Genomic DNA, 21,327 nt, shown 5'->3' on the forward strand with positions numbered 1-21,327 from the left:
GTAGCCTTGTTATTTCCAGTGTATAAACAGCCTGAGGCCTTTGGAGTCCTGGGCAGAAACCGGGCTGTATTGCCCATCCCTGGAACGCCATAGGATGTTCTGTGGCTGGGTAAGTGTGCAGCTGGAGAGTGCCACAGGTTACTTGGGCCAAGCCTCCCACAGGCTGCCTTGTCTGTGGCACCGGCAAACCAGCCAGGGATGGGAGCAGAAAGTCAGCAGTGGACTAGGGAAATCTTCAAAGTATGCCCCTTCCAGCTGAGCCCAGGAAAGCACCTTCCAACCAGGACAGAAATATACTCCAGAGGCCTGCAGCCTTCACTGTGCTGCTGGCAGTGCCCCCCACTGCAGGCCAGTTTCCACACGAGACTTGTCCTGAGGGACAGGGACAGATGGGTATAGGAAGTGTGTCTGGACCTGACTCTTGGTTCCAGCTGCCTGTGGCTTCCTCTCTCCAGCATCTCCTGGTCTGTGAGCCAGAGAGGACCTCTGCTTCCCAGCAGGCCAGGACCCCAAGGGATACTCTCATTGATGGCCAGGCTTGGTGGCAAAGGGAAGTGAAGCTGTCTCCAGCCCAGGGCATCTGGGGTTCTCTAGGTCCCACCTGCCAGCTGTTCCCTGTGCACTAGCTCCAACAGATCCACAAGGGTCACCTTCACCTACATGAGCTCACCCTGTCCCTCATAACCACTCTACTTCTGCAAGTAGTAGGAATCAGTTTAGCCGAAAGTCATGCCAAGAAGGGAAAAGGCACAGGTTAGTGGACACTGCATGTGCTAATGAGAAACACCAGGGCTGGGGCTGCCCATTGTGCAGCCTGAATCTTGTACTAGGAGAAGGCTGGGGCCTTGGATGCCATCGTCAGTGCTGGGGAAAACAGCTGCTTGGAAAACTGCTCCTGTCTGCAGTGTCAGTTGGGGTGAGAGGGATGTGGCATGGGGGCGTTGTACAGATTTGTATCTCTTGGTGGGGATGATCTCATTGAATCGTGGGTTAGCCCCAGGATGTTACTGAACTTCCTTGTGACGCCAGCTGTTAAACCCCGTTGCCTTTTGCATCTAAGAGATAGAATTGATGACAGCACCAACAGTTCCCTAGCCCCTTGCCCTTTGCTGTTCTCCAAGGTTGGAGGGTGAGTCAGGGTTCCCTGCTTTCCCTAAAACAACCTGGGCACCCTCCACTGCACTTCCTCTCACACATGCAGATGGCAGTGTGATTCTGTACACTGAGGTAGAATTCCCAGTAGCTACAGGAATCACTCAGAGAGGTCAGGCTCACCAGAGATGCACAAGTTCCTGGACCAAGGCAGAGGGAGACAGTGCATGCCCTTCGGGGCCGAGTCAGGGTGATTTGGTATGAACCATCACCAGGGTATCTTGCACCCACCAGGGGAGGCTCTATCGGCTCTTTTTGGCAGGAAGGGAAACCCTGACTTTGGAGGGTCCCCTTGCTCCCGCTAGGACCTGCTTGGAAAGAAGCCCACACACTCTACTTCTGTGCATGAAGATCAAAGAAGGAGCAAGAGAGCATGTACTTCCTGGTGCCACAGGACACCATTCAGATCCCAGCATAGCCCTGGGATGCCCAAGTTCTTGGTTCTGTGACCTGAAAAGTAGCCACTGGGTAGGAGCTGAGGGTGGGCTGCCATGCCTGACCTGGCAGCAGGGAGCTTGCTTCCCCTTCCAGATATGTGGGTAAACCCCAAGCCCAGCCAACGGATGGACAGGTGGCCAGAGCCATCCTGTAGGCTGTCCTGGCACTTAATGTCCTTATGTGCTTCCAAAGCTGGTGCCTCGGTGGCTAGTTTACACCACCACCACCACCACCCCCAACCCCGTGATTCAGCGGACACATCACAGCCAGTCCTGAAGAGGAAGATAGAAGATTACTGGGAAACTAGAGTTTTTATTCTAGGGGTATCTTTTCTCCTTCCAGACCTTTAGTCAAAATTAAAAACAGAATGCCTGAAGTGCTTCCTTCCTGGGGGTCCACGAGGGGAGAGCTACGAGCACCCTTGGTTCCTGGTACTGCACCTGCTCATCTTCAATCCTGCCCTCCCTGCCCATTAAGACGTGGGCTGCTGGCCCTGCCCCAGGAGCCCAGACCTCTTGACACTAGAAGGACAGCTGTCTCCACTGGTGGCCTAGATCAGCAGGTGCAGAAGAGGGCTTCTGCCATGTGCTTTGTCCAGAGAGGCCTTCAGATGGCATTGCAACTGGGACTTAAAGAGAATGGTGAGGTTTTTGTCCTCCCACTCCCTCTTCTCCTTTTTGTACTGGGGGTTGAACTCAGGGCACTCTACCACTGAGCCACATCCCTAGCCCTTTTAATTTTAGACAGAATCTCACTAAGTTGCCCAGGCTGGTATCAAACATGGGATCCTCTTGCCTCAGCCTCCCAAGTTGCTGGGATTACAGGTATGTGCCACTGTACTCAGCTCTTTTATCATTTTTGAAAGTTATAGATTCTCAGGAGGTTAGAAAAATAGCAGAGTCGTCCCTGTTCCCTTCACCCACCTTCCTAGTGGCTCAGTCTTAACACAGCTCTAGCTCATTTTCTACACCAGGATCTTGTCACTGCACTGTGTGCGCTCTGGGCCCTCCTTCATCCTTGTGCAGGCTCCCATTGGCGCCATGAGTGCGGGTGCAGGGCCACCTAGCACCACAGATCTTCTCAACCACACTGTTCAGCTGTGGCCACCTGCCTCCTGGCAGCCCTCATCTGCTCCCCATCTCTGTATTGTATCACCTCAAGAATGTCTTACGCCTTAGGAATGGAGAGTGTGGCCTTTGAGACTGACTTTCTTATGACTTTACATATAATGCCCTGAGGTCACCCAGCTGCTGTGATCTCAGCAGTTGTTCCTTCCTGTTGCCAAGTAAAACCCCTGGTGTGGAGGTGCATGTTTTAACCACTCACCAATTGAAGGTCATTTTTTTGTTGTATCCTTTTTGGTTGCTACACATAAAGCTGCCATAAGCAATTATGTCCTGGATTTTGTGTGGACATTAAGTTTTTATTTCCTCATTGCTGCATGATCTGGTATTTCATGTTAGATTTTAATAACTGCTGAGCTGTTTTGCTGGTGGCTGTGTCCCTTTATATTTCCACCAGCAGTGGATGTGAGGTCCGGTCTCCCACATCTTCACCAGCATGTCGTGTTGTCAGTGTCGTAGTTGTTCTGAAAGCTTGCACCAGTATCTCTGTGGGGTCCATCTTTACTTGTCCCTCGTGGCTGTGATGTTGAATTCCATTCTGTCTGCTTATGTGTCATCTAAATGTCCTCTTCAGAGAAGTCTTTTTCTCATTTTCTACTTGTTTACATATTCTAGACAGGAGACTCCTGCTACGTATACAGTTTCTAAAAATTCTGTCCCCTACGTAGCTTGTCTTTGATATCCTTTTGAGTTCTTTTGCAGAGCAAAAGGTTTTTCAATTTGGGTGAGGTCTGATGTTCTGACTTTTAAATTTTATGGGTCTGTTTTTGGTGTTCTTTGAAGACCTCTTGGCTAAATCTCCAGTCTTGAAGATTTCCCTCTATGTTCTCTTAAAAAAGTCTTAATTTAACATTTGATGTTTAATTTATAACCCATTCAAGGTCATTTTTGTGAGGCTTAGGGTTTATTCAAAATATCTTTTTTTCAGAACACTTGTAGGTTTGCACAAAACTCAGTGGAAAGGACCATGTTTCCCATATCCTCCTGTCCCTGCACACACATGGCTTTCCCATTATCAGTGCCCCCCCACACACACTCTTCTGGACAGCAAGGCAACCTGACACATCTTGTCACTCAGAATCTATCATTTGCATTGGGGTTCACTTGGTTTCATGAATTCTGTGGGTGTAAAACATGTATCTGCCATGGTAGTGTCACACAGAATGGTTTCACAGCCCTGAGAATACTCAGTCCTCTACCTGTCTATTCATCCCTCCCTCCCTCAACCCCTGATCCTTTTATAGTTGATAACTTACCTTTTCCCGAATGCCATATTGTTGAAGTCATACAGTCGTTTCAGATTGGCTTCTTTGACTTAGCAACATGCATGTAAGATCTTGCCTGGCTTTCCATGGCTTGATAGCCCATTTCTTTTTAGTGCTGAATAATAGTACACTGTATGGGTATACCGCTGTTTATTTATTCACCTACTAAGAGAGACTTTGTTTGCTTCTGAGTTTGAGTAATTATGAGTAAGGCTGTTATAAGCAATTTATTGAGACCCTGTCTCTGCCACAGTCTGGCTGCAGCAAAATAGGGGGGTGACGAACAACTTGTGATACAGCAGGAGTGGGAGCCGTTTATTGTAGGACAACAGAGGTATTTATACATTCCACACAGCTTATCTTAATTAGCATAAACTAGATACAGCAGTCAACCAATAAGGAATCTCCACACTTAATGGCTCGCTGGAGTTACTTCACAAACCACTCCCTCTGGCATTTTGCCAGGCGCCATCCAGACTTGTTTATACACTCTAACATTTTCCAGGCGCCATCCTGACTTGTTTACAGACTCTAACATGTCTCTAAACATAAAATACAAAATATGGCTGGAGATGTGGCTCAGTGGTCAAGTGCCCCTGAGTTCAATCCCTGGTACCAAAAATACAAATAAATAAAATAACAATAATTAAATAATGGAGAATCGGCGTCTTTACTCTCTGTTATCTGGTATTCCATAAACACAGTATGGTCTCTCCATTTATTAGATATTTAAAAATCTCTGTCAGTGTCTTGTGATTTTCCATCCAACATTCTTAAGTGTTTGTTAATCCACAACTATGCGTTTCATTTGTGTGGAGCGGTACCAAGTAGTGTTGTGATTAATCTCCAGGTGCTTGATGCTGCTATGTGGAAATACAGACTGTGTCCAGCACAAGACAGCTTGCAATGCTTTTCCTTTATTTTTTCTAGAAAAGATTTGTAGACTTTATTAATTCTCCTTTTAGGTGTTCAATAGAATGGCGAAAGATGTTTCTAGCCTGTGAGAAGGACAAGGTCACCAGCTCCTGGGGGCCCACCAGTTTCTCTGAGGGGTATCACCCAGAGTCTTAAGAGTGTACAGACTGAGGTGACACTGAAGGGGCCTTTGAAGAGGTGCTGCACATGTGTCAGGATCCTTGCCTTGTCTGGTTAATGACTCACTCTTGGATTTCTTAAGTGTTTCTTGCCACTCTCCACCTCCACAAGTGCCTTGTCACGGACCATCTGACTGTGTGACTTTCTCGCCCACTCTGAGGAGGAGGGGGCTGCTGGGCCAGGGGCACAAGGCTCTAGGGCCTGAGGTCCTCAGTTTTTGTGAGGTCGAGGATACCCCATGCTGCCGAATGGGGTGCCGTTGGTGACAGGAGCCTGGCGAGGCTGCACTTTTCTGCTTCCTCCTTCTGGGGTGACAGCAGACCACCCACTGGGGGTTTCCCACCACACCCCCCGGCTTCATCCTAGGGACACAGTTTCCAAGCATGCAGAGTGGTTGAGAAGTGAAGTGACACAGCCTTGTGTGCACGAGCAGGTCGACAGGTCCAGCTGTGGTGCACCACCAAACCCTGCTTGTTCCCGGGGTTTTACAAGCTCATCTGGGAGGTGACAGGCAGGGAAATGGGGCATGCTGCCCAGACAGGCAGTTTGGTTAATCAAAAGAATGTGTCAGAGTTGGTCTTCCTGAATAGCTGGATAATCTGCATAGTCTTGGTAGGGGTACCTGGGCCCTGGTTTTAAAGGCTCATGTTTTTTTTTTTGCATTTATGCGCTTTAATATATCATACGTATATGGGATATGATTTCTCATTTTTCTGAGTGTACATGTTGCAGAATCATATTGGTCACTTAGTCACATACATATACCTACAGTAATAATGTCTGTTTCATTCTACGATCTTTCCTATCCCCACATCCCCTCCCCTTTCCTCCCATCAATTCCCTCTACCTAATCTAAGGTAATGCTATTCTTCCCTAGTGTCCCCCGCCTTATTGTGAATTAGCATTTGCATATTAGAGAAAACATCTGGCCTTTGGTTTTGTGGGATTGGCTTATTTCGCTTAGCATAATATTCTCCAACTCCAACCATTTATGGGCAAATGCCATAGTTTCACTCTTCTTTAATGCTGAGTAATAGTCCATTGAGTATGTATATCACATTTTCTTTATCCATTCATCTATTGAGGGACACCTAGGTTGGTTCCATAGTCTAGCTATTGTGAATTGAGCTGCTATAAACATTGATGTGGCTGTGTCACTATAGTAGGTATAAACCAAGGAGTGGGATAGCTGGGTCAAATGGTGGTTCCATTCCCAGTTTTTGGAGGAATCTCCATACTGTTTTCCATAGTGGTTGCACCAATTTGCAGTCCCACCAGCAGTATAGGAGTGTGCCTTTTTTACCGCATCCTCGCCAACATTTATTGTTGTAAAGGCTCATTCTTACTTCCTGGTGGCCAAGCTGCTACGACCACCCTTGGCACACCCTTCCGCACCACCACATCCCACCCCTGGTGCTCTGTGTTCCTCTTCAGCATTTTGGTGCTTGCTGTCTCCAGATGTCCACATGGCTGTGCTATTGGGGTCTCTTTCAGTGCAACCTGCAGTGCTAATTCAGATTTACATCCTCCCAGCTTTTTGAACTGCAGAACAGAAACCTATGCTTCCTTCTATTCCTTCCCCACTTCATTTTTCTTGGTATTACAGCCTCAATCTTCTATCTAGGTGGGCAGGTATTTTCATCTGTTTCCCACAGTAGTTAGCACATAGGACAGTATCCCAATGTGTAGGGTGTACTGTCCTAGGGTAGCTGGCATACAGCACTTCGGAGAGTACTGGTATATACAGCTTGCCTCACAGATATGTGGAGAGCATGTGCATGCCCATCTCGTGTGCCCTAGTCAGTGCCCCTGCCCCAGGCTGCTGAGGCTAAACCCTACTGCTAAGCCAGCTTCCCCCCTCCTGCTCTCTTTGTTGAGTCCCCAAAGCAGCCTGTTGAGTAGGAAGGGGACATGGGGAAGAGGAAACCTGGCCAGAAGCTCCTGTGCTGGCAGGTGGTTGCCTTGGTCAGAGGGCTTACACTGGCAATGCACCAGCAGGTCAGCACTAGGTCTTTTAGGACCCAGAAGACACAGAATTGAATCCATTCCCTGAAACTAATGTTTTAAAACATCAGTTTCCTTATCTGTAAAATAATACTGATGTCAACAGCAAGGTTTTAGTCCTCACCCTCCCTCTACCTTTGTCCATCCAGATCTGGCTGGGCCTTTGTAGTCCAGCAGGTATGCCTGACTGAGCAAGCCTCAAGCCTTTGTGTGTGGACCGGCCCTCAGGTATTGGTGAAATGGCCAAGGGGGGGAAAAAAAAACTAGAAAGTGCAGTATTGGCTCAGGCACCATGGAGATCCTTATCAAGTATGGGGGCTGGGACACTTATACCCCTGGCTTTGCACAACGAATGCAGGAAAGAACCTTCTAGAACAGGCATCAGCAGCCAAGGCACAACATGTACTAGAACACCTGGCTTCTGCTTTTTGCCGCAGGGGTTGGGTGACAGGCCACCCCTCCATCTGGAGAGGGGTCTGGGCCCCCTTCTCCCCTCTCCTCCTCAAGTACTTATTGTTAAGTCCTCCCAGGGTTGATCTGGCAGGCACTTGGTCCTCCAAGTGTGGCTGCGATTTCCCGGGATGATAAAATTGACCCGCTGTCTTGATATTAGGGGTTGTTGTTTGCCTGGTGAAGAAAATGCAGCGTGCCTCCCATTGCCAGGAGTGTTTATTGAACGCCATGTTGCCAGGCATGTCAGCAGTGCGAGCTTCTGAGCAAGACCCTCTGAAAGGCTCTTTGGTATTGTGAGGGCGGGCACTCATAAGGAAGCCCAGCCCCGGCTGGGGGCCAAAGTGCAGAAGAGCAGTGGTGGGGCTGTGGGCCCCGCTGGCAGTGCTCCAGGAAGGGGAGCGTGTGCGCAGGCGTGCAGGACAGCCTGGGAGGTGAGAGGTCTTGCAAGATGATGGTCAATCAGTGCTGGGGGGTGGGAGGACGACGATGGGTGGCTTCCTGCCCTGTAGTGGGAGCCATGGGACCCTGAGCCCCAGTGCTCCGGTGAGCAGAGCTGGAAGTGTAGTTTGAGTGTGTGGAGCACGCCATCCGCCCCGCCGCCCATTTTCCCACACAGAACAGCGCCTGATGGCCATGGCAGTGACCGCAGCAATGACAGCACCTGCTCCCCTACCTCTTTGGTGCGGGACCCGCCCCAGCCTCGCCCGCAGCCACGCTCCACGTGCAGCGGCGACGGCCCCGCCCACGGGGGGGCCCACCCTAACGCCGAGAGAGCGCGCTCTTGCGTCACTGCCCAGCCGGCTGGATCTGGTTCCAGCCGAGCCCGGCGGCCTGACATGCGCAGTGTGCTGGCGCTGCGGCGGGCTGCGGGACGGGCCGCAGGCGCGGCGGGCGCGGTCCTGGCGGTCCTGGCGGTCCGTGCTGACGACGCCCGCCGGCCTGGGACCCGGAGGTCAGTGCGCCGGGCCGGGGAGGGAGCGGGCGGGTCCTGTCCTGGTTTCCCGCCCCGCCCCGCGGCGACAGGTGCCCAGCGACCCCGGGGTGGGGCAGCGGTGCGGGCCCAGCCGAGCGCAAGACCCAGCTCCTCGGAGGGGCAGGTCCGCGGAGCAGGGCGAGGATGGTGCAGCCCAGCCCTGCCGACCCTCGCTGGGCCCTGCCTAGGGCAAATCGAGTTTTCACCGACCCCGCGGTATATTCGTTGGTTTGCTTTTGAAATTATTTGGCCATGAAAAACTTATTTAATTGGCAGTGTGCTTTTTCTAATTCACCGTGTACACCTAGAATTTCTTGCGGAGTAAACTCTTACCCATAAAGAACTTTTAAATGAAAATTGCAGTTGACAGTGAAATTGATGTAGGGTGAACTTTACAGACATTTAACGAAGAACTTAGTTATTTGATTCTGCTGTGTCTCACTTTGGAGCCAGTAGCATGTTTTGTTTTATTTTACCGGAGCTCAAGCATTTTTGCAGGCCCTCGAACAACTTGGGGTGCTGGTACCCAGTGTCTGCAGAGCCCACAGGGCAAGAGGCCCCCTCCCCAGCTTCCCCCTTTTAAAGTTTGGGCTGATGGCGGAAAGTGCCCCCCCTCGTGAGAACATAGTTCTGGTGTTTTCAGTTAGTACTCAAAAGTCAGTCACTCTTTTTAACATCACAGGAAGAATAGAGCCAGAGACTGTGAGGTTTAAACAGGAAGACTGTATTTGAAAATCTTGTGCAAAGTTGATCCCCCCCCCCCTTTTCAGTCACTTCTCTCCCTCAGATAAGATGGAGACCTCGTGTTCTCTGCAAGCTGCACCCTGGAGCCAGAGCTGCAGCTGTGAGTTGGGTGACTCTGCACTTTTGCAGTAGATTTTTTAGATATTCAGAATCTGGGTTGCGCTGAAATGGCAAGATCTGCACCAACAAATTAGAATCAACTGTCAGCTAATTTCTTGCAAGTTGTTGAGAAACATGTTTTCTGTGTGTTAAATGTTACTTGAAACTCACTCCCGTGCTTAGCATTTTGTCCAGCTTTGCCTTTGCTAACTATCATCCTGCCAGAATTGCAATCCAGTTTAAAAACAAAATGCAGCCTTGGATTCCTAGTCAGTCATATTTTTCCACAGATAAAATGAAGGAAGATTAGGATTTTAATAGCTAGGATGGAAATAAGCTTGGCCAGGGAGTTGCAGAGTAAAACAACCTTCTAGTAACAAACACTCAGAAGCATTTCTGTATGTGTTATCTTTGCCTTCCATTCCCAGTGATCACTTGCCCCTAAAAGCCATACCTGTGACATTCCACATGGGCTATCTGTATGCTGGGTTCATCTGAGTTCCAAGCTGCATGGGCTCAGTAGTAACAAATGTCCAGTCTTATGCACCATTAGATGGCATCCTTATGCCTAGAATCTAATTAGAGCCCCAGGCAGCCCTGCATGTGGGTAAACACAGCTGTTATACCAAAGGGGAGCCTGAGCCAAGGGGCATGTTCATCTTCCCGAAGGCTTCACTGAGGACTGTCAGCAGAGATGAAGGGCCTGGGCCTCTGGGATCTGGAGAAACAGGAAGGTATTTCTGGCATCAAGAGACTCAGTTCAGGTCCCTGCTTCAGTTAGCCACCTCCCTGAGTGGTGGTCATGATGCCTCTATTGCAAGTTGTGGAGTGCTGTGGACGGAAGGGGCTGTGGGTTCCCCCAGCCAAGGTCAGGAAGGAGCCCCTGGTCCCGACAGTGTTTTGTGCCCGTGGCTGGGCAGTGGGAGGCTATGGGGAAGAGGCCCGAGCAGCTCTTTCAGGGCTCTTCCTGGTCTAAAAAGTCTTTCTTAGGACCTGGAGTCAGAGAGCCAGGTACTAGCTGAAACCCAACAAATGAGAAGTCCCGCCCTTAGCTCCCGCGGGGGCCAGTGTAGTCTCTGCAGAGATGGAAGTTCTGCCAGATGTAGGCAGTCATGTGGACTTGTCACCAACTCGGTTCCTCCTGTACTGGAAATGTTGCCAATTAAATACGTGGTGGCGAGGTCAGGCTGCATCTTTCCGTCCTGCTCTCTGCCTTGCATTGTGTTCTGTGACCTCGGTGTAGGCAGAAAGCTGTGTCCCTAGGCCTCTTGGCAGCTGTCGACACTTCCTGGGGCGTGTGGCCCCACAGCAGAGGCCTCCCTTCGCCTCCGCTGACCTGTGCTGTCTCCTCCCCTAGGCTTATGTCAGCTGGGGCTCCACACCCTTCCCCTCGGCCTCCCACTCCCACACCTACTGCATCCTCCTGGTCTCAGGAGTAGCCTCATGTTTGTCTCTCCTTCCCTGTCAGGGGTTTTAGGCAGCAGGGGTTGGTTCTCATTTGTTCCTGAAGCACCCAACATGGGCCCTCCTGAGTGCCCCCCCCCCCCCCCCCCCCCGTAGCCTGTGGTGCTCAGATAGGGAGCCCCAGGCTTCACTGGCTTCAGGCCAGGGCACTGGTATCAGCTGCAGCAGAAGGCCAACTGGGACTGATCCTTTGGCTTGTGAGGCAAAGGAACAAAGGCCCTTTGCCTTCTTGGACTGACCCCATGTGCCTGCCAGCAGTACCTCCACCCCTTCCGCCACCATTCCCTACACATCAGGGTCTCCCTGTCCTTTGTGCTTATGTCTGTCTGTCCTCCACTGAGGAGTGAGCTCCTAGGCACAGCTGAGTATGCCGTGACATTGGATAGATGGGTGGAAGCCTGTGAAATGGTAGAGCATGGACTAAATTAGAACAGCGATTTGCAAACTCTGAGGACCTTATGTCTATGAGCCTGATCTGTGTGGACCCAGGACTGTCAGCCTTGGTTTCCTTCTTGAGCAGGAACAATGTCTCGTGTTGGAGGTTCCTCTATCTTCAGACTGGGAAACTGCAAAGACCTGGGTGCAGAGCCGATGGCATCAGATGGCTGGTGCCTCTTGCCCCTTTTCCTAACATCTGGCAAACTTTGCCTCACACCACAGATTTCTAATTCTGGGTTAAAGGAAGAGCAAGAATAAAGATTTAAGTGTTTTCTCAGCACCAACCAGCGAAAGCCCTTGCAGCTGCCATGTCTCACCCCAGGGTTGTTTTTTGGTGCATTCTGGTGTTGCCAACCAATGTGGGCTGCTGATGTGTGCAGCTGAACGTGAATTAAGACGCCGTGGGAGAGCTCTGCGTGACTGAGCCCACTCCCGTTTGTGGGGCCTCTGTTCTGAGGCTGCCGCCTCTGCAGGACACAAGCAAGGAGTTGGTTTTCAGTTCTGGCTGGGACACAGGTCCCACAATCAACCAAGGAGACAGAATTCTAAAAGAAAGTGTGCCGGGGCCCTGTCCTCGACCCCCCCTCTGGCTTGCACCGTTATGGTAGGTGAGGCCTCACCCCTTGAAACCTTGTTTCCTTCTGTAGAACCAGGAGTGGGGCCCTGCCGGGGTTCTGGGGTCTGAAACCATGACATTGAATTTCTGGCAAAATGGCCTGAAGTTTTTCATCATATTCTCTGAGGTCTAGTTGGGATGAGGCTGAAGACTGGTAAATTAGGATGGGCGAAGCATGGTGTGCACAGGAGGCCATCCTAGGAAGAGGTCCCGCGGAAGTCCCTGTCTGGAGGGACTTCCCAAGACCATTGTATGGAGAGCTGGGACTCTGTCCTAACCTTTAATGAGAGTGTCAGGTCAGGAGGTTTTAGCCTGGATGGAATAAATGTGTGTCTCTACTAACCTCCAGGTGACACGATGTCTCCTGCCATGGCTGAAGTAGATAGCTGTGACCTGGGCAAGACTGACCTGGAAAGTGGCAATACAGGAGCTTTCATTTCTTGTTGCAACCAGGGACATCTCACTGTCCTCAGCTCCACTTTCCTCTGCTTGGTCTTGTCACTTGATGCATTAGTGAAGCATATGTATCACTGGGGCTCTGATCTGTTTTCACATCCTGCTGCTGAGTTCAGTTTGTATTTTGTATCCCTGTGCATCTGCAGATTCCACTCTATGCATTTAGAAACATCATTCTGAGAAGGGGTCACTAGGTCAGTGTCACCCTGTGATCACAGCTGAGCTCTGGCAAGAGAGCCACCTCAGCCCAAAAGCTTTCCTGACCCCCTCAGCACTGAGCTGGACCGGGTGGCCGCCTTCCCTGTCCTCCAGGAGCTCACGTATGCCTGCCTGTGAGCGCCTCGACGACAGAGCCGGCGTCCGCCTCAGCACCTACATGGCCAGTGCCTGCGAGACTCGAGGCTGAACCCCGCGCCGCCTGTCAGATGGCAGCTTCCTGGATGGTTGACGCTCAGGTCTTCTCGTGTTATTCCAGTTTTAAACAAGATGTCTCAGAAGAGAGGAAGTTTATTGGCCCATTTGTGCCACAGCAAGGAAGGAATCAAATGCTAACCACGTCCTGGGCTAGTCAAGTATTGTGTTGGGAGAAAAAGAGTTAGCCTCAAAGAATTTAGTGATTTTTGTATTCATGTAATAACTGCAGCTGTACCACCTGTGTGTATCTCGTCACTACAAAGACCTGCTGCCCGCTCTGTCTCTGGTGGGACCCTGGGTGTGGCCTTGTACTTATCTGTGGATGTTACCCTGGGCGGATCCTGGCAGGGGCACTCGCAGTGTCCCTGGATTACCTCTCACATCCGCCTTGGCTTTTTATAATTGTCTCAATAAAGACAAATCTTAAAATGCTCCTTCTTTTGTTCTCCTTGTTTTTCAGGAAAGGAGAAAAAATTGCTACTGTGAATTACCCTCTTACATTTTAACATTTGCAGTAAAAAAAAATCTGATTAAGGGGGCTGGGGTTGTGGCTCAGAGGTAGAGCGCTTGCCTACCATGCATGAGGCACTGGGTTCGATCCTCACCACCCCATGAAAATAAAGATACTGTGTCCACCGATACTAAAAAATGTTTTTTAAAAAATCTGATTAAGGTCTACAGACTGGGCACGTTCTCAAAGTGTTAAGGGTGCGGACAGTTAAATGAGCACGTCTTGAGTGTGGACTTGGACTGGGTCTGAGGAGGTGGGAGGAAGAGGCTTCATGGTCTGGAAGCACGCAGACGGGCAGGAGACAAGCTTCTTTCTTATGGACCTGAGTCCGTCACCAGATGACAGCTTATCAAGAGGACATCCAGCAGCCTCAGCCTGTGCAGGGCTCACGTTCTTTCCTCCCAGAGTTGCTGTCACTTGGCCACTCCTCACAATGCTGAGTGTTCTCAGTGGCTGTTGAACAGGTACAATGACTAGGGACCTAGGTCCTAGATGAGAGGCAAGAGCAAGGCCTGTGTACCTGGCCTCTGTCCTATGTGGCCGAAGCTCTGTATCTCTGGAACTTTGTCCTCATGTTTCAACTATCTAAGTGGCCTCTTTGTCTCTCTGCTCCTCACAGGTGCAGGGAAGGGGAGGGTCACACGGCCAGAATCCATATGCACACCCAGCCTCCTCCCAGGGAAAGGTGCACCCTTGGGTGCATGTGCTTGGTGGTGAGGTGGGGCTGGAGAGATAGGTCATACCCTACAGGGCTTAGTCAAAGCCACACAAGGGCAGCTAGACGGCTGTCCACACCACACCCGGCCTACTTTCTGACTCTTGGTTTAGTGTTCCTTAAGCCAGCACTGCTGAGGCTCAGTCACACCATATGGTGAACAGGCTTCTGGAGAAGAACGGTTCTTATGGCGCTGTGTGGTCTTCTCGCCACCGAGCTCTTCCTTAGCCTAGTCTGTTCAAGAGCGTGCCTCATCTGCCTCTTGGTCCCCAGCTCTGCGTATCAGGGTCTTACAGAAGGTTTGACTTTCCCTGAGAGGTTCTAGAGCCCTGACTTCTCTCCCTTCCTCCCTCCCTCACAGGTGTGGGGACCTCACAGAGTGGGACACCCAAGGGCCATGCGTGCCTGCCCCCAGGTCCCTCCCCATGTAATCTCCAGGAGGTGGTCGGCAGGCAGCAGTGAGGTGACCAGTGGGGAGGGAGCACTGGTGTCCTGCATGGAGCATGGGGCTGCACAGAAGTGGTTGCACTAAAAGTCTTTGGTTTAATGTGCCTCTGGGCTTTTCCCAAATCCACTGTCTGCCCAGCTGAGACCTGCAGACCTGACAGCCCTGCAGACTGGGCAGGAGGAGATGCCTGCCCCTTTGCAACTTCCTCTTCTGTGTGTCAGCCAGATCCCAGTTGTTCAGGACTCCAGTGGATCGGGAGGGATGCTCGTGGTAGAGTGGCAGGCAGGCGAGTGTCTGTTGGACTCCAGGTCAGGGCCCAGGGAGGTCCTGAGGGAGGTGCCCCTGTCCCAGAATGCCTCCTAGCAGGGCTGTGTTTTGTCCTGCACTCAGCTCTTCTTTTTCCTTACTTGTGAAGCCCAAGGAAATCTGGCAAAGGCAGAAGGTACAGATCACAACTGGAGAGAGAGGGTCCTAGATGCAAGGCATGGCTCAGCTCTGCTACATCCTGGCACAGCTCTCTGGCTTGGCTGCTGGGCCCTGTGCTCCCATGAGCAGTGGACATGACCACTCAGCAGCTGGAGGAAGCAGGCTGGGGTGGGCTCATCTTGCCTGCCAGCAGCCTCCCTGGATCCCTGGATTGCTGAGTCAGTCTTCCTGATCTGCTCTGGTCCGTTTGGTCCCCAGCAATCCCCGCTCTCAGGAAGGTACTGGATCACACTTCTCTGGAGCCCAGGAGCAAGTGCCTCCTCCCACAAGCAGGAAGCACAGACATGCAGGGTGGGCCACTGAGTCTCATACACAGGGCTGCCTTGGCCCTCATCTGCCTTGGCCAGGCTATGGGACACAATGGAGTGAGCCCAGGGTCAGCAGGCATTGAAGCAGAATCAGAAATGTGTGCCGTACACATCAGTTTCAAAGATTTTGCATGGGAAGAGGATGCAAAGTTCTACTGTAATCTCTCATGCTCATTCTGTTGGCACCCACCGTGATCCTGTGGGGCCACACCACTACAGGTCTCAGGCTCATGCTGTCTGACTTGGGTGTCCCTGCTGTGGCCAAACCCACAAGTCCCACAGTCTACACTAGGAGCAAGTGTTCTGCTAGGGCATAACCCCAGAGCAGAGGTGGTGACGTGGGGTGCTGGAGTGAGTGCACTGTGTGACACATGTGGGCTGGTGTGTGCTAGCTCAGAGCTTGGGAGGGTCCCGGCCACAATGAAGAGTCTTCATCCACATCCAGCTGAGTTCTAGGCCTCTGGCTCCTTCTGGAGCTGCGTATTCTGAAAATAAAGCATGCCAGACGGGAGTGAGGGAACCTTGCTCTGTGCACAGAGGTGAACGTAGGTCATTGAGACACTTGAGACTCTTTGACCCCTGGACACAGTCCCTGGAGATGCTTCCACCCTGCTGGTAGGTGCTGGTGAGAAGGAGAAGCCCCAGGCCCTGGCCACTAAAGCTAGCACTGCCACATCAATTAGGTGTGCACCTTGGTTTCCACACTGGCAATGTTCCCTGGCAGTAGAAATGCTGTAAGCCCTGCTTCCAGTGAATTGAGAATCATACAGGGTTAGGGCACTTGTCCCAGACCCCCTCTGCAGCTGGCATGTAGTTGGCGCATTCTCCACTGCCCTCCGTAATTCCAAGAATACTTCACTCAGTGGGTGCTCAGAAACCCCAGGCCTTGATGCCCAGGGCAGCAGCCATCTCCCTGCACACCTGCTTGGTGAGGCGCTGGGCTGGACAGCTCCTGCATTTTTAGACAGGCGGCGTCACAGGCTGGGCTGGTGGTTCCCAACCTCCAACTGTGCAGGCGAGACTTCTTCACTCTTGGGAGCTCCAGGAAACAATGGGCCCTTTTTCTGCCTGCCAGGTTACTCTGCCTCCAGACACAGGAAGCTTCTGTTGATCACATGAAGCCCAAGTGTGGGGCCAGAGGCCCTGGCAGGACACCTAAGGCCAAGGCATGTTGGCCTACAGGCTGGACCTGGAGCACCCGGCTCTGTGTGTGACCCCCTACCCCACCCCGACCTTAAAGCTTCAGAGTGGTCAGTCAGAAAATTTCATCCAGGGCTCCTGACACCCTCAATTGATTAAGTGTGCAAACAAATAACAAGGCCACGCCTTTGTGGTGGACAATACCCATGTCACACCTGTGCATCATGCTGGCGCTTGCTGCCACATTCCACACCATAACTCCAGAGGGAGAAAGTGCTGCCTGGTGTCTTTCATGTGGCTGAAAGCCCAAACCCTGGGGCATCCGCCTCAAAGACAGCCCCCAGGGCACCCTCACCTAGGAGCCGGGCTGGGCGGGTCACACGTCCTGTCACAGCAACAATCCTTGTAGTTGCTGCTCCTAGAGAGCGAGGTTTCCAGAGAAGGGAGTTAAGATGCTTGTGGAACAGGCAGACGGCACAGTGTCCTACTTGAGTGGGTATGAACTGAACTTTGGAGACTGGGTTTCTGTGGCCATGGTGGTCTGGAGTGGTAGTCATGACTCTTTATCACCCTTAGAGCCAATCCTGCCTGCTATTCCCATCACCCCACATTTCTAGCCTGCAGTACAGAAGGGGGAAGAATGGAGTTCCTCCTATAGAGGTAGGTTCTATGGGATCCTTGGAGCCTGTTCTCAAATCCATGGCCCTAAGGGGGCCCGGGAAAGGGAAGTGGCATATCTGTTGGGAGCTCACCTGTTGCATGCTTTGACAAAATAAGCTGAGGTAGAAGCACCTGGCCCCCTGCAGGCTTGCTGTAGCTCAGTGCTGAGCCTTCACAGAGACCAGGGAGCTGCCCTCACCTCCTTAGCAGATAGCAAAGCCACTTGGGCCACAATCTCAAGGCCCAGGGCCTGTTCTAGTCCCACCCAGCCTGGGCCCTTGTGTTTCCGGAGCTCCTGGAATAGACCACAGCAGATGCAAGTCTTGGTTTCCCCAAGAACATGCAGGAGGTGAGGTTGGCCAGAGGGCCTGGGCAGCCAATCGGAGTTGGGCTCCCTGTTTGAGACAGGAGTGTGGATCTTCGGGTCCTCTGTCAGCCGACAGATGGACATGGCAACCTCACCTACGAAGTCTTAAACTGCATGTGGATCATGACTCAGCTCAGAGCAGCAAATTCTCAGAACACTGATATCTCTGGCCCCAACCCTGCCAACTTCATCTCTAGGGAGACCAACTTCCACACGCCTGTGTGTGACACTCACTCTGGAACCTACAGGTATCACAGCACTAACCCTGCTGTGGGGGACCAGAAGGAACCAGCCCTTTAGTACATCTGACCTGAGAACACTCACCTGGCTGTGACTAAAAGAGGCCCAGGATCCCCAGGAGGAAGAGAATTCCCCTGGGTATACCTGGTGGCATGGTGCTGTGGGATGACCCCCGTTTGCCACATGTAAAGTGGGCAGTGAATAGTGGGCTGGGACCACAGGCATGCTCAGAGCAATAGCCCTGGTTCACCTGGCAGTCTGCCTACCTGGGAAGGGCCTCCTGCCACACCACATGCCCCTCTAGGCAACATCAGGGTGAGACAGGCCAGGAGCACAACCTGGTACCCCCAAATCCCAAAGGGCAGAGCCCTGGGCTGGCAGTGTCCTGCAGCTGGGGTGGTGCAGCCTGTGTGCACACTCTGCACCTGTCTGACCGTGGCATTGGGGGGGTTCGCTCCTCCCCAGCAGATCCCCTCACAGAACGCCTGCTCCAGACACCCTGAATCTGCTAGACCTGTCGGAGACTGTTGCTGAGATTTTGATTTTTACTTCATTTCTCTGTTTTATCATATCTAGGATACCTGTGTAATAGTATCAAGGTAGGTGGTCCCACCAAGGGGTGTTACAGGCCCAGGTGCAGATTCAGGCAGTGGGTGCCTACTTTCATTAAGAACACTGTTGTGCCCACATGGCTTCAACCTAGAACTGCCCACCCCATGAAGAAGATCCTGGCCTATGGGGTGGACTCAGGCAGCATTGAGCCCACCTCTGGGGGTAGGCAGGATGCCTAAAGTCTCTAGTGAGTCACAGGACCAGAGTTTGGCCTTCTTAGGTCCTTTTTTTACTCCAGGAGGCCAGTCCCCAGAAGGGGCCCTCGAGGACCTCATTGGATACTTGCCTTCCCTTTACTGACTGGCGTTAACCTAAGCCAGTTAAAACCTTAGAACCCCTTAAATGAAGTCGATGCATGTGGTAGTGGTAGGTTAACACTGCTTTTTCTAACGAGGACCTCCTTTAGAAAGTTGTCAGACCACGGCAGCTGGAGAAAACTCTCCAGATTGGGGAGGTGTGTAAGTGCCTGTCCCCGGGCACGGTGGCCCCCAAGTCTGGTGGGTATGTCTGCTGCCTCCAACTACTGAGAATGGCAGACCTTTGGTGGAGGAGCACAGCTGAAGCCAGGGCCCGCCTTTGTCTCCACCTTGGGAACATTGTGTGATAGGAGGTAGAGTGCCGCCTCTCTGGCCTAGGAGTCAGGGTCTCAGATCTGTGCTGGCCTCCTCAGACAGTTGACATGTGGATAGGTCTTTGGCGTCATAATATGCCCTATTTAATTGGAATTGGCAATTGGCGGCCTTCACAGTTTAGGAGATTATAAATGTAAATCTCAGTTTCCGGCTTCTCAGAAGTCCATGGGCTGAGCCTGCATCCAGGCATGGGCACCTGGCTCACTCCTTGGCACTCCCAGTGGCTGCATTCGTTGAGGCTCTCCAAGGAGTAGCTTCTCTCCATGAGGCACCTAGCTTTCTCAGGGCAGGACCTGGGTACTGGGCACTGTGCGTATCGGGGTTGCTGGCAGCCAAAAGTGCAGTGGGTTTTAAAGGAGCTGTTATTGGAGCTTCCAGAATTGTGGGCTTCAGACACAACAGGAAACTGAGGGATAAACAGCTAGAACCCTGCAGGCCCATACACGTTCCTGTGGAACGGCACCTGGCCTAGGTCTCTGCTCAGCCTTTGCAGTAGGGAAACTGCCCACATGCAGAGCCCTGGAAGTCCTCAGGGAGCAGACAGACATCCCCTTGTAGGACTGACCCCTCTGACCCTCTTGTCTGCATTCTGCACCAACCAGGGTCAGGGTCAGAGGCCAAGGCGCTGGGCTTGGGATGAAGCTGTCATGTGCAGAGGCAATTGCTTCCACCTCTCCCCACCCTTCACAGTCCTCCCCAGCCTGCCAGCCTCCCTCAGGGTCAATGCTAATAGACCCCAGGCCTGCTGTCCACCCCCTCCCCCACAACAGCCCTGTGGTTCAACTGGGTGGACTTTTGCCCTAGTGGTGCGGTGTGGCCTGCTTGGCCATGGGGGCAAAGGCCAGGCCTGCACTGGGTACCAACTGTTTGCTGCTTTTTGGTGCCAGATTTTCTGTGGCATCTGCCCAGTCAGCCCTCCTGGCCTGAGAAATCGTTTCTGATCTTGGAGTTGGTCAGAGGCTGTCCTGTGAGAGCCCAAAAGGCCAGGTTCTGGGGGGCACAGCTTGCCCCCTAGGCTCCTTTTCTTGCCCCTCAGCTCACCGAAACTGAAAACTCAGCTCACCCTGCCCTCAGACCCCGTGTCCACTGACCAGCCCATGCAGAGCATTGAAGCCTCGCCACAGGCCCCTCCTCTCAGCTGGGCCTGCTGTGTGTGGGAGTTGCCAGCGCAGCCTCTGGAGTCCTGGCTTTCGATCCCAGCCCCTCTTTGAACAGAGAGGGAGCTGCAGAGAGACCTGTTCTTGTTTTAGCAGATTCAGGATGTCCTGGGGGTGAACAGTCTGTGAGGGGACCTGGCAGGGAGGAGGGAGCCCCTATTCTGTTCTGGGTCCTGTTCTTTGTGTCTTGGAAGCAGGGGCTCTGAGAACCTGTGTGCATAGGGGGTTCGCCCTTCTGGAAGGCATCCTGGTGGGCACCCTGTGCCCTTTCTGGTCTCCTGGTCTAGGTCAGTAAACACCAGTTTCCTGGATTTTCATGAAGGACAAAGTGGGTCACGGCTGCTGGCTTTGTTAGCCCCTCTGCCCTGGCCAGAGTTGCTCAGCTGCCACTTGGTGCTTCACTTCCCGTTGTTTCCTGTTCGCTGCTTCTTGGCCCGAGATGGCCGGGAATCGTTGCTGCAGAATGCCTGAGCCTGGTCAGAAACTCCCTGGGGGGTCTTCACTGGGAGGACCCCTTAGCAAGGCTGGTGCCAGGCAGCTGCAGGTGCCATGGGGGGTGCTGCCCTCTGGTGGTTGCCTATGGTGACAACAACATATAAGCCTTCTCCCCAAGAAGCCCAGCTCTGCCATGGAGTGAGAGGGCCGGGTCCTGCCCTGCGGAGGCCTGGGAGAACGAGGCTCCGCAGCAAGTCCATCAGGGAGGTGCTGTGGTCACTTCATTCTGACACCAGCTCTGACAGGCCTGTCCTTGACTTTCAGGGAGAGGCAGCAAGTAGGGTACAGGTCCCAGGCCCCGAGCTGTCACCAGAGGAAAGGAGGGTGCTGGAAAGGAAGCTGAAGAAAGAACGGAAGAAAGAAGAGAAGAAGCGACTAAGGGAAGCGGGCGCTGCCGCAGCCCAGACCCCGCCAGCCAGGCGCTCAGGTGCAGAGCTGGCCCTGGACTACCTCCACGGGTAAGAGCTACACACGCTCCCACACAAGGGTCTGCTGGCACCACGGTCACAGATCTCTGTGTCCCCCTTTGCTTACACAATTCCCTCAACCTCTGCAACCCCAGACTGGACCTCGGGATGGGAGGTCTCCCTGAGGCCTACGGTGGCCTCCTTCAAAAGCCCTGTCTCCAGGGGTCTGGCCTTGCTCAGAGACAGCATGTAGGTGAGAGTGCTGGGCTGGAGAGAAGTGGCCCTCTGCTGAATGCCAGTCAGGTGCCTCCCTCGTGCCCTTCCCTGCCTGCTTCACATAAGCCTGGGGCAGCCACATACCCAAGAGTCAGGGCCCAGGCTGGGATTGTAGCTCAGTGGTAGAGTGCTTGCCTC

The 21,327-nt window shown here is 52.6% G+C and overlaps 1 protein-coding gene across 6 annotated transcripts in view; it reads left to right on the forward strand.

Moving 5' to 3' along the window:
- The window catches only part of Chlsn (cholesin), a 118,432-nt gene that overhangs the window by 91,720 nt on the left and 5,385 nt on the right, over positions 1-21,327 (forward strand). For all 6 annotated transcript variants that reach the window (XM_076840757.1, XM_076840759.1, XM_076840758.1 and 3 more), the window contains exon 3: positions 20,771-20,964. In XM_076840757.1, coding sequence (XP_076696872.1) covers positions 20,771-20,964 — 194 coding nt within the window. The remainder of the gene's footprint in view (positions 1-20,770; positions 20,965-21,327) is intronic.

The sequence above is a fragment of the Callospermophilus lateralis genome, chromosome 19 (assembly GCF_048772815.1).
Source record: "Callospermophilus lateralis isolate mCalLat2 chromosome 19, mCalLat2.hap1, whole genome shotgun sequence".
In the NCBI taxonomy this organism is placed as follows: domain Eukaryota; kingdom Metazoa; phylum Chordata; class Mammalia; order Rodentia; family Sciuridae; genus Callospermophilus; species Callospermophilus lateralis.